Raw genomic sequence first — 12,447 nt, forward strand, 5'->3', positions numbered from 1 at the left:
AATGTTGAAGTTAGCTTTGCAAACAGTTGTTACAATGTTTATAACATTGTAGTGTTTTGGCACAATGTCTTTCATTTAGGTTAAAATTGACGAATGAAGGGGATCACATGACCTGTTCTAAATTCTGCCGTCAACATGCTGTTGTAGTTAAGGATTAGAGGGGCTCCCAGGTTGTTCAGCTGGGAAGAAAGTGCTAAGTATTCACATCTGTAAACAATGCCTTGACATACTGTTTTGAAAGTGAACAGATTTTATTTATCTCTAAATCCCAGGGAGGTGTGGAATAGCACGTTTGGAAATGGTTATACTTTAACCTATTTAATTCCAAGAATGGAGTTGGACGGCTTTAGAGGATAGCTGAAAATGTGTTGCTGGAAAAGCGCAGCAGGTCAGGCAGCATCCAAGGAACAAAAGAATCGACGTTTCAGGCATAAGCCCTTCTTCAGGAAGGGCTTATGCCCGAAACGTCGATTCTCCTGTTCCTTGGATGCTGCCTGACCTGCTGCACTTTTCCAGCAACACATTTTCAGCTCTGATCTCCAGCATCTGCAGTCCTCACTTTCTCCTCGGCTTTAGAGGATAACTAATTAGCGGTTCTACCTGAAGATAAGGCCAATTTGGGTTTACATTACCATGACTTTGGGTTGTCAGAGAGCAAAAGTCCATGGGAATCCATTGTTGGATCAGGTTACAGATTTTCCCAAGTATCAGTAGTCTTCATAGACTGACCCTATCTGCAGACATCTGCGAGTCAACAGAGAGATAGAGGTAGCAAGTTTCTGTTCTTTAAGCACAATCAGATTAAACAGACCAAGATCACGAAGGTTTAAATGAAGTTGGAAAATATTCCCAGCTTTGACTAAATAAAGAGACCTCTAATGTAGCACATAGTGTGGCAATCAGTTCAGAGATTGGAAGGTAAAAAGGGAGTGAGGACAGATTGCTTCCTAGAGAATAAATTGTCCTACTTAAGGGACAGAGTAACGTAAAACTAGTTGCAAATTTTTCAGTTTTTGCCAAATGTTAAATAGGGTATTTTTTTCTGTAATTTAGAGTTACAAAATACTATCTAATCAATATTGCTTTTAGTTTGTGTGCAAGATTACAACTTTAAATGTGGTTACACGATCCATTCAGCCATTTACTGGAAGTTTCCTTTCTTTTTACTACTTAGTGGTACCTACGTATAGGATTGTTAATGTCGTAAATGTTCTTTATGCATTCGTTGAATTTTGACCATCCTATCTGTTAAGGCTAACCTGGAGGCTTTTTTTAGGCGACTGACTGTGTGGAGTTTGCACATTCTCCCTGTGTCTGCGTGGGTTTCCTCCGGGTGCTCCGGTTTCCTCCCACAGTCCAAAAATGTGCAGGTTAGGTGAATTGGCCATGCTAAATTGCCCGTAGTGTTAGGTGAAGGGGTAAATGTAGGGGAATGGGTCTGGGTGGGTTGCGCTTTGGCGGGTCGGTGTGGACTTGTTGGGCCGAAGGGCCTGTTTCCACACTGTAAGTAATCTAATCAAATATACAAAAAAATTGTATGACATGGTTGGATCAGCTATTGAGCTCGATATATATTTCAGAAACTGCCTAATTCAGTGGCAGGTTTGCAATTTGGCATCAGTTGATAACACAATCCCATTGCTCATGTAACTGAGTGGCTTTAAGTTCCAGGAGAAAGTGAGGATGGCAGATGCTGGAGATCAGAGCTTAAAAATGTGTCGCTGGAAAAGCGCAGCAGGTCAGGCAGCATCAAAGAAGCAGGAGAATCGATGTTTCGGGCATAAGCCCTCCTTTAAGTTCCAGCCAGATGACTGGAATATTGACTTCATTTTAACAGAGAAATGCCTAATAGCCATCAATCTTCATATTATTGACCAGTAACAAAGCATGCCTGTGGAGAAATCTTTGGAACTTGAGTTATTAAAAGCCATTCCTTGGGTGCAAAAGAAACTGCTCGTTAGATATATGGGACAGTCTACATGAATTGAGGAAAGTTCTGCATCAAATTGAATAGGCTCTACCTGTATGTAAAGGTTCTTCTGTTCTGAAACTCATTACCTGCATTTTTTGCACAAATACTTCTTAACTTCTCCAGGCAAACCACTCAACAAAATGAAAACACTGATCAAGCATAGTCACATACAGAGGTAAAAAAAACCTGCAAGATATTTTACCAGGATATCTTTTCACATCTTGAAGGAAATACCAAGTTTAGATAAACTAGCACCATTCCTTTGCAAACTTGCTCCTGAACCAGCTCCAAAGAGGTGCAACTTAAAGTTGTGTACTTCATCTGTCTCCTGAAGTAATGCCCCACCAAATGGAGAATTACGGAAGATATTCAAAATCACATTATGGTTCTTTTAACTCCCTGAATTAGTTTGCAGGTTGTGATGTTTTGTTAAGATTTTATATTAATGATTCATTCTGTTTCATTTCAGCACCAGGAGTAATGTTCCAATTACGAGAATGAGAGAAAAGGGAATTGAACAGCAGCAGAAAAAGATAGATTTTGTGTCCAATTTTGCAGCTTGAGCTGACCTTTGATAGGATGAGACATTTAATGTTATAAACAATTTTCCCAGATTAACCACCAACATTTACGAATATCACTAGGGCCTAATGCTGTTCAATGACTGAATCAATCAAATTCGACTGCAGCAGCTTCTATGAGTTTATCCGTATTTATCAACTACATTCTGTGGTTCATTGTCTTTAGAATTAGAATTATTATTATAATATGATGACTTAATGACCTAAGTAAAATTCTTTTTTAGGACGCAGAATTCCCTGGATTTCTCACAATTATATTCTGAATTCCGTCTACTTCTCAGACTTATCCAAAAGCTTCAACCCATGAAGATGAGGAAAATAAAAATATTAATGGATTAGCAAAACAAATTATAATACTGAAAAGGAAATAAAGCTTACTAGACCAAAAAATTACAGAGAAATATTTTGTTCACACAGAAGTGATTAATAGAACTTTATTATTTTACAATGATAATTCAGCCATTTTCACTATATACAAAATATACATCAAATATATTTATTTATAATTAATTCTCCCCAAACAAGGGGACATTGTGCAGCTGCAACTAAGTATATAGTTGACGGTCAAAAATTCTATAAAGGAATGTGCTTTAAAACCAAAGGTACTTCTTATGCACTTCGAGCATTCATTCCCAAGTGCAGCGTCACCTTTATTCCACTGTAGGAGTGGTGAAGAAGCCATGCTTAAAGCAACACCTCTATCAGGCTACGAATGGAAACAATTTCACTGATGCAGGAACAATGTGAATGAAATGCAGGAATTAGGATTTTGTTTTATATCTTTTAAAATGAAAACAACCTGCAATTTAGAAAGATGGTACCTGTGAATCTCACAGTAAATTATATCTGATTGTTTTCCAGTGCACGTAAAATTGTGACAATACCTAATGAAAGTAAATGGTTCAGATTCAAAAACATGTACACAGCTGGACTGTCTCAAATTCTCATCCCCACTGGGTCTCATTGCTCAATCTATCCACAATACTAAGATGAGTTTTGTCAGTTCATCAATTTGATTGGGACCAGGAGGAAGTGGCAAAAAGGGAAAGGCTATCCTACCATGGAGCTTATCGAACAGCCACAGGGCTATTTTGCAACAGGATAAACATTTTAGTTGAAACTACACAAAACCCTTCCACCTTCCTGAGTTGACTTGTCTCATACAGGGATGAAACAATCAGATGAAAGAAGGAAAAGAAAAAAAAGAGGTTTAAAGGAAAAACAAAGAAAATATAATGACATATTAGTATATTAAGCTTTAAATTCAGAAAAAGAAAATAAATTAAGCAGTGCAAACATCCAACAATGTTGGACTGTCTAACTTTTGGAAGGCAGCAATGGATGTCCCAACAGCTTCTGTATTCAAAGTATGTGAACATACAGGGAGAAGAAGTTTGAATCATATTAAAATCAATACTTCTGTGTGGGATTACACTACAACACATTTTCTTGCGGTGAGCAATTGAACAGTAACTTTGTGAATATGAAAGTCAATGTAATAAAGCAAATTAGGCCAAAAGCAGGTAGGTTTGATGTCTGCTACTGTAGCATGCCAGTCCACAAGTTAAAGCATGCTGTGTTGATGACAGACTCCAGGTGGTAGTACATAGATACGAGCTGAGGTAGTGGGCTGTCACTGTTCTGTGGTTGTGCAGGAAGTGGCTCTCTGAATACAACCTTCAGATTCTGAAAAAGAAAAGAAAAGGGCTTCTAATCTTGTAATGGGGTGATGGAAGTCCATAGCCTCGTCATATAGAAATAGTCTAAATTGCTAGTTCTGTTGATCTATGTAAATGTACAATGATGCAAAAGGCAAAAGCTTCTTAGAAAATTCCATTGCTCTGAGCCTCCATCAGGATAAATGTGGCTTCTGGACGACTCATTGTCTGATATAGCCAGCTACAATAAGCATCCATTAGACGACTGATCCATTCCTCCTTATATCAACTGATAAAGTCACCAAAGGAAATACAAGAACAATCCAGGGTAATATTGACTGTTCCACCTGTAACCTCCCTTATGAAATGTCTGCTCTTTCCTGGCATCATTAAAATCAAAGCTCAGTGATTACCAGATCAAAGTTGCAAGTCAACAGAAAATCGCTCAGTTAATTCTAACACTAACATTTTGCAACTGTTGCAGTGCCATACATTCACTACTTATTCTCTTTACACAATGCTGTCACTCACCTTCCTCATTGTGTCGAGGAAAATGCTCTTAAGCCTTTAGTTATACAGCTGTTCTGGGGAGCTCCCTGTTGTGAGATTCTCAGTTCTGTACAAGCACTATTATGCCTTGTCTATTGCGTACATGGGTTTCTCAGACCCTTTGCGATTGCATATGTCAAAGGCTCTTTTGAGAACTTACCGTCTTTGCAGACTGTGAATCAAGGAAGATGAGAACAAAACAATCAATAAACTTCTGGTTCAGCACTGCCTGTGAAGGAATTACATCACTGTATTACAAACAAGCTGAAGATGACCATCACATGATAGGCATACAATGATACACAAGAACAAATATGACTACTGCAAAACATATCTCAATGCTTCAAATGTATGTAAATTACAAACATGTATTACCTATGTATTCTCTATCAAAAGGAGAAGAAATTATTAGACCTATTAAATGCTTTGACCTAAGCACTGTCAAATAAATGGAGGCTATATTAATCAGTATGTTGCACGAAGTTATAATACCTGGAGACTTAAGTGCTGAAAGGTTTAGATGAAATACTATGCATTGAGAACCATGACATGTTCAGCCATCAGTCTCAGTATTTTGAAAAAGACTTTTTTCTCCCCTGAATCAAGATGCAACCTCTTTCTGGTGGCATATGATAAGAGAACATTTAGTAATACAAATAGAAAGCTTGCTGATGGACAGGAAATGTCATGTTAAAGGGCATTATTTGGATTTATGTATATTTGGAAGGACTGTACCACTGAAGATAGCACTCGGTATACATAGATACCTGTGAATGAGTTTAAGAACACAATTTTGAAGTTTGCTGATGACTCAAAATTGAGGGCACCTGACAAACAGCGAGGAAGACCGTAAAATACTAAAGGAAGACAGAGATGTGGCATATTTAGACAGGTGACAGATTCAGTAGACACATGTGAGGTAATAATAATTTTCAAAGGAAATAGAAATGGGAGTATAAAATTAGTGCTTATATAAACTTATATGATGAATGAGTGCAGGCGAAGAGAGACTGAAAGATTTAAACAATTATCTATCCATATAAAAATTACATTATCCAGAAAAGTCATAAAAAAAGCAAATACATTTTGAGTTCAATGAATTGTATAAACAGTGGTTAGTTTCAGTTTTGGGAGTACCACATGCAATTTTGGGAACCTATTATACAAAAAAAAAGACAGTAAAGTCAAAAAAACATTTAGTGTGGATTTATCGGGAATGGGAAATTATCAATAAAAGAAGAGTCCATATAACTCGTGAATAATATTCCCATTACAGCAGAGAAGGCTTTTTAAAATATGGAGATTGCTGATACAATGCATTGGGTAAGACTATTTCTGTCTATAAGGGAATAACTCATGGAGAGTGTCAAGTATTTAGAATTTTCACTATGAGGACAGAGCTGCAAGCATTGAATGCTTTGTCATAGGAAGTGGCTGATACAGAGACCAGGAAACATAAAGGACAACTAACACAGCTGGGAAATAGTTTTGAATTATTCCAAGATAGGGTGTGAAAGATACAAAGGCCTAGTTTTGGTTTTATTTTCTTTTGGTTATGACTTTACAATGGAGGATGGAAATTCCACAGTGTTTCCAAAACGTTTCCTGTTGCATTAATGAAGATATAGCATTTTCCTTGATTTAATCGGAATCGGTTATCTTAAGTGGGAGAAGACAAGTTGCTGAATTTTGGAAGGTGACACAATGCCAATAGTTTAACCATATTTTGGTAGCGACTGCTCTTCTACACTGAACCTTGAGCACATTGTTACTTGTTATATGACCGAAACATGATCAGTATTGAAATGTTCCTTCTAGAAATGTATATTTATCTGTTCAGATTAGAAATTATCCACTCCTTCAATTCTTTGTAGTACCTCAGTATTAGAATGAGATAAATAGTGCTTCCTCCTTGACTCATGAATTCCCCCTATATGTTTGAGAGTTTGAGTTGTAAAAGCAGGCTGGATCAGCTGGGGTTTTGAGCACAGGAGATTGAGGGGTGACCTTATAAAGGTTTATAAACATGAGGGGCATAGGTAAGGTGAATGTAAAGGGTCTTTTCCCTAGGGTAAGGGAGTTCAGAACTAGGGGACATATCTTTAAGGTGAGGAGAATGTTTTAAAAAGAACTGGAGAGGCAACATTTTTTTTAACATATAGAGTGGTGCAAAAAACTGCCAGAGGAAGTGGTGGACGCAGATACATTTACAACATTTAAAAGACACTTGGATAAGTACATGAATAGGAAAGATTTGGATTGGCCAAATACAGGCAAGTGGGACTAATTTAGTTTAGGCACATGATCAGCATGGGCTATATGGACCGAAGGGTCTGTTTCACTGCTGTATGACAGTATGATTGCATAGTGTATAATTGGAATAAAACTGTTACTCCCTTTTGTCTGAACTTCCACAGTCAATTGGCTCACATTTCATGATTCCACATCAAAACGATTGGACAAACTTTGCAAATAATCTATGTGGCAAAATACATCTGTCATTTCCCAACTTCCCTACAATACTAGAACATAAAAAAAACTATAGATTCTGGAAACCTGAAACAAAGGGTCTGATGAAGGGTCACTGTACTCTGATTCCCTCTTTCTATTGCTGCAATAAGAAGGGGGGGTAGTGTGCATGTGTACATGTGCACAAAACACAGACAGCTAGCACACAGGAGCAGCAAGTAATCAGAAAAGCTAATGGAATGTTGCTCCTTATTTCAACGGATTGGAGTATGAGTAGGGAAGCCTTACAGCAACTGTACAAGGTGCTGGTGAGACCACAATTGCAGTAGTGAGAGCAGTTTTGGTCCCCTTATTTAAGGAAAGATATCACTTAATTGGAGGCAGTTCAGAGAAAGCTCACTCGGATGATCGCTGGCATTGAGGGATTGTCTTAAGAACAATGGCTAAACAGATCACAACTCTACTCATATAATAGAGTTTTGAAGTAGAGAAGAATGAGAGCTGATCACATTGAAATATATAGGATTCTTAAAGGTTTGACAGGGTAAATGCTGAGAGGATGTTTCCCCTCATGGGAGGGGCTAGACAGCATAGTCTTAGAATAAAGGGGCACCAATTTAAGGCTGAGATGAGAAGGAATTTCTTTTCTCAGAGGGTTATCAGTCTTTGGAATTTCTTGACATAGACAACTGTGGAGACAGAGTCCTTGTATATATTTAAGGCTGAGGTAGATAGATTCTTGATCAGTCAGGGATTGAAGGATTGCAAGATAAATACAGGACAGCAGACCCAAGGAATGGATGTGTGTATACGGAACAAGCTGCCAGAGGTTGTGATGGAGGCTGGCACAATTACAACATTTAAAAGACATATGGATGGGTATATGATTAGGAAGGGTTTAGAGGGATATGGGCCAAATGCTGCCAAATGGGACTAGATTAGGTTAGGATAGCTGGTCAGTATGGACGAGTTGGACTGAAGAGGCTGTTTCTGTGCTTTATATCTCTATGACTGTGCATGATGGATCAGCCATGAACCCATCGAATGATGGAGTAAGCTGGTAGGGCTGAATGGTCTACTCCAATTCCTATTTCTTATGATCTCTTTACAAATACTGCCAGACCTGCTGAGTTTCTAGAGCACTTTCTGTTTTTATTCCCACCAATGCTGCCCTAAGTGAAATTCCCAAATCCAAACTCCACCTGCCACAAGCTAAAACTAACAAACAGATCAGAATTAGCTCCAACCACTCCCACACCCAGTACCCATCTATACATTTAGATATGCAGAGCTGATTATTTCATTCCTCCTTATTCCACACACCAAAACTACATTTTTACAAGACTTAACCAGGCCCTCTTCCCCATGCACTATGTGAAGCCATCTCCTAATTACAACCTTCTTGAAACATCTTTAGTTATAGATATTGGTAGATATATATTTATCACGAAGGCCAATGACTCTGACTGCCCTCAAAGGTACACTCAAAAATGCGGCTTTCAACCTGAAAAATATCAACATCAGCTCTCCAATAAAACTGCAGTTTATGTCTCAGCTTTCCCAATGATAAATGCTAGAAAGAAGAAAATTACATTGATAAGCCATAGGAGATCTTCAGGTTTTAATAACGAGACTGTTGACATGTCTGGAAATGGAACCATCCTTAATCTAAAACAGGCTGTGGATATTTATTTGTAAAGACATATGCTATTAACTTACCAAGTACTGAGTTCCTCTATCTGAATCTACAAACAGTCGACAACTCTGAGAGAATCGGTTGAGTAAAACCTTGATCAGACTCTGATACCAGCTGGTACTCATTGATAGAAAGCAATCCTGGAGCAAGAGAAAACACAATAATGACAAATGACAAGAGGTATCAGGATAACAAGAACAGTCATAACATTAGGCAAAGGTGAATGAAGTCATGAGAAACAAATCTACAAAAGGTCCAATTAGAAACAAGTGTAATAGTCATATCAATGAAATCAGTGAAATGATCAGGATTGAATCTATGTAATACATTTACACAGATGCCTGTCTGCAGTTGGAACTGGTGCTATTTCTGGAAGTAAAGCACATTGTTTAGGCTGAACAACCAAAGTTTTATTTTGTACATTGCAGTTTCATTCTCAATAATAGCAGGAATTTCACTACTCATGTTAGTCAGGGATACAGTGGAGAGGTTATGAAATACACAATCACCATCTGCCTTTGTTTACTCAGCTGTATCTCCAGTGATATAGAGGCGAGTCCTGGATTCCTATAGTATTTCCTATGAAACAGATGTCCATTGTACAAGTGCATTGACTTCAGTTTTGGAAATGCTAAGATTTGATTCAATAGAGTTCCACCAAATACATGCAATCAGTTCTGCTCTAATGTGGTAGCTCCATTCTCGTGCAATCCCATGTTATAAGAAAATCGCATAATAGCAGCACCATTTAAACTAACGGGGCAATACATGCTTTAAAAATTTGCACTTTTGAAATGGTGTCCCCAATTCGTTAATTGTGTTACAGCAAATTTCACATTAATGAACCGCGTGTTATAGTGGAACGAACTGCGTACAGAAAACTTATTAACTGGCACCTATGGGACCAGGAATGTATTGGTTGATCAAATATTCCAGTTGATCTAGAGGTTCACACAATCAATACAAACATATATACTAATTAATAGAAATATAATGCAGGGATATACACATCACTGTTATACTTTATTTGTAACATCAATCACTTAAATAATAATGAAATGTTGCTGTAAATAAAACTTTCTGACAGAGAGCCTTCTCACTCCCACCCTCAAACAGACTACTTGGGCATAATGGAGATCATGATAATACAGTCAGTTCTGTTGTAACGTGTGTTTCTTCAAAGCGAATTGGCTATAACACGATTGAAGAATTTAGACCATTATTTGTAGAGCGAGAACTTTCCTTACCTGTATTGGCCATAACATAATTCCAGCCCCATTAGTTTAAATAGTGCAGCTACTGCATAATTTTCTTGTAACGTGAGGTCACACGAGAACCAAACTATCGCATTATATCAGAACCAACTGACAGTAAACATCTGTTCAAGTACATAATTTTTGCCAATTTATTGAGAGTGCCAGTTAAAAGAAAGTTGCTGTATCAATAAATAAGTCAGGATATCTGGAGAAAGTACCTAAGTCTCTAGTCAATAAATGTTCATAGAATTAAGTTTTTATCACAATACAGCCGTCAATGAAAATAATCATTTAATTTTACTATAATGCAGAATTGTTTGTCACTCACCAGTTGTGGGTCAATTTCAGAAATTGATTTACTATGCACAGCTCCAAGTAACTCTTCCAGCTCTGCAAAGGACAGCTTGCTCATTTTGTGTTTATCTGAAGAGAGATGCTCTCCCAAAAAGAGGCGTTGCCAGAGGACATCACGCCGACAGTGGGACTTTGCTTGCTGAACCATCATTGTAATCTGTTCTTGGGCTGTTGTTACCTCAGATGCCAACAAAGGGAAGAGTGGAGAGGAATAGAATAGTTCTGGAGCCATCTTCGATGGTTTCCTGTGCAAGTAAAACTCACTGGAATCGCTAGTCTCATCCCAGCCATCTGGGTCAGTCTCCCTCTGTTCAGGTTCATATTTTTCTGACAATGAGGAATCTCTTGTGAAATCAAAAGAGTCCTTACGAGTGTGTGGTAATTTCTTAAAGCGTCTCATATCAGCAGTTAGTCTTGGGAACAACTCCCGGCAGCTTGTCATGATCACATAGAAACGTAATCTTAAAAAAAAAAGTTTTGAAAAATGAAATCAGCAAACTTTTCAGGCAGATATGGTTTGGTCCAGGACCTCTCAAACAAAATACATCCATTCTCAATGCAAATGAAAGCTTCATGTTTTTTCATGTGCTTTACATTAATACATTCCCCTTTTGGATCAAGAGGCAGAGGGAGAAGGATAGGCATATTTTACGATATGATAGATGGAACTTTGCATCTGTAGTTATTTGTAATATAGTAAAAGATGGGCTTGAGTGACACTCAAAGCTGCAAAAACTACAAATTTAATGGACTGCTAACTGTTACTACAGGGATAAGAATTCACAGGCAGAAAAACTACAATTTGAAATTCTATTTCATTAGGAATTTGTTATTAAGGGAGAGTTTTAAACAAGGGTCCAGCTTTTCCTATAAGCGCAGTCTTGCAGGTTACTGTATTTCTCTGATGTATTTAGTTTTTTAAATGAACAATAGAGCTTTGGCATTTTTGACATCCATATTGCAACCAGCTTTGATACGTTATGCAGATGCAGATTAAAACCACTTCAAGAAGCAGACTGAAAGGTGAATTAGTAATGAAATGCCTTTCCCTACCATTTTAAAGGGTTAACATGTTCATTTGACAAGCATAAAAATGAACATACTAATCAGGAGCAGAAGAAGAGGTAGAAGTAGGCCACATGGACCTTGGAGCTTGCTTGTTGATCAATAAAGTAGACAGGCAGGAGGTTGGAAGAACACAACAAGCCAGGCAGCAACAGGAAGTGCAGAGCATAAGAGGTACAGTTAGTAAGTTTGCAGATGGCACCAAAATTGAAGGTGTAGTGGACAGCAAAGAGGGTTACCTCAGATTACAACAGGATCTGGACCAGATGGGCCAATGGACTGAGAAGTAGCAGATGGAGTTTAATTCAGATAAATGCGAGGTGCTGCATTTTGGGAAAGCAAATCTTAGCAGGACTTATACACTTAATGGTAAGGTCCTAGGGTGTGTTGCTGAACAAAAAGACCTTGGAGTGCGGGTTCGTAGCTCCTTGAAAGTGGAGTCGCAGGTAGATAGGATAATGAACAAGGCATTTGGCATGCTTTCCTTTATTGGTCAGAGTATTGAGTACAGGAGTTGGGAGGTCATGTTGTGGCTGTACAGGACATTGGTTAGGCCACTATTGGAATATTGCATGCAATTCTGGTCTCCTTCCTATCGGAAAGATGTTGTGAAACTTGAAAGGGTTCAGAAAACATTTACAAGGATGTTGCCAGAGTTGGAGGATTTGAGCTACAGGGAGAGGCTGAACAGGCTGGGGCTGTTTTCCCTGGAGCGTCGGAGGCTGAGGGGTGACCTTATAGAGGTTTACAAAATTGTGAGGGGCATGGATAGGATAAATAGACAAAGTCTTTTCCCTGGGGTCGGGGAGTCCAGAACTAGAGGGCATAGGTTTAGGGTGAGAGGGGA

The 12,447-nt window shown here is 38.3% G+C and overlaps 1 protein-coding gene across 9 annotated transcripts in view; it reads right to left on the minus strand.

Moving 5' to 3' along the window:
* Positions 1–2,982: 2,982 nt before the first annotated feature.
* Positions 2,983–12,447, minus strand: part of szt2 (SZT2 subunit of KICSTOR complex) — a 266,338-nt gene continuing 256,873 nt past the window's right edge. For 4 of the 9 annotated variants that reach the window (XM_072574543.1, XM_072574540.1, XM_072574542.1 and 1 more), the window contains exons 72-75: positions 10,510–10,996; positions 8,949–9,065; positions 4,921–4,989; positions 2,983–4,239 (exon numbers count right to left, since the gene is read on the minus strand). In XM_072574543.1, coding sequence (XP_072430644.1) covers positions 4,093–4,239; positions 4,921–4,989; positions 8,949–9,065; positions 10,510–10,996 — 820 coding nt within the window. In that variant the 3' untranslated portion in view covers positions 2,983–4,092. The remainder of the gene's footprint in view (positions 4,240–4,920; positions 4,990–8,948; positions 9,066–10,509; positions 10,997–12,447) is intronic. The other 5 variants (XM_072574544.1, XM_072574547.1, XM_072574545.1 and 2 more) reach the window with 2 other exon arrangements.

This window comes from Chiloscyllium punctatum, chromosome 7 (assembly GCF_047496795.1).
Source record: "Chiloscyllium punctatum isolate Juve2018m chromosome 7, sChiPun1.3, whole genome shotgun sequence".
NCBI classification, from domain to species: domain Eukaryota; kingdom Metazoa; phylum Chordata; class Chondrichthyes; order Orectolobiformes; family Hemiscylliidae; genus Chiloscyllium; species Chiloscyllium punctatum.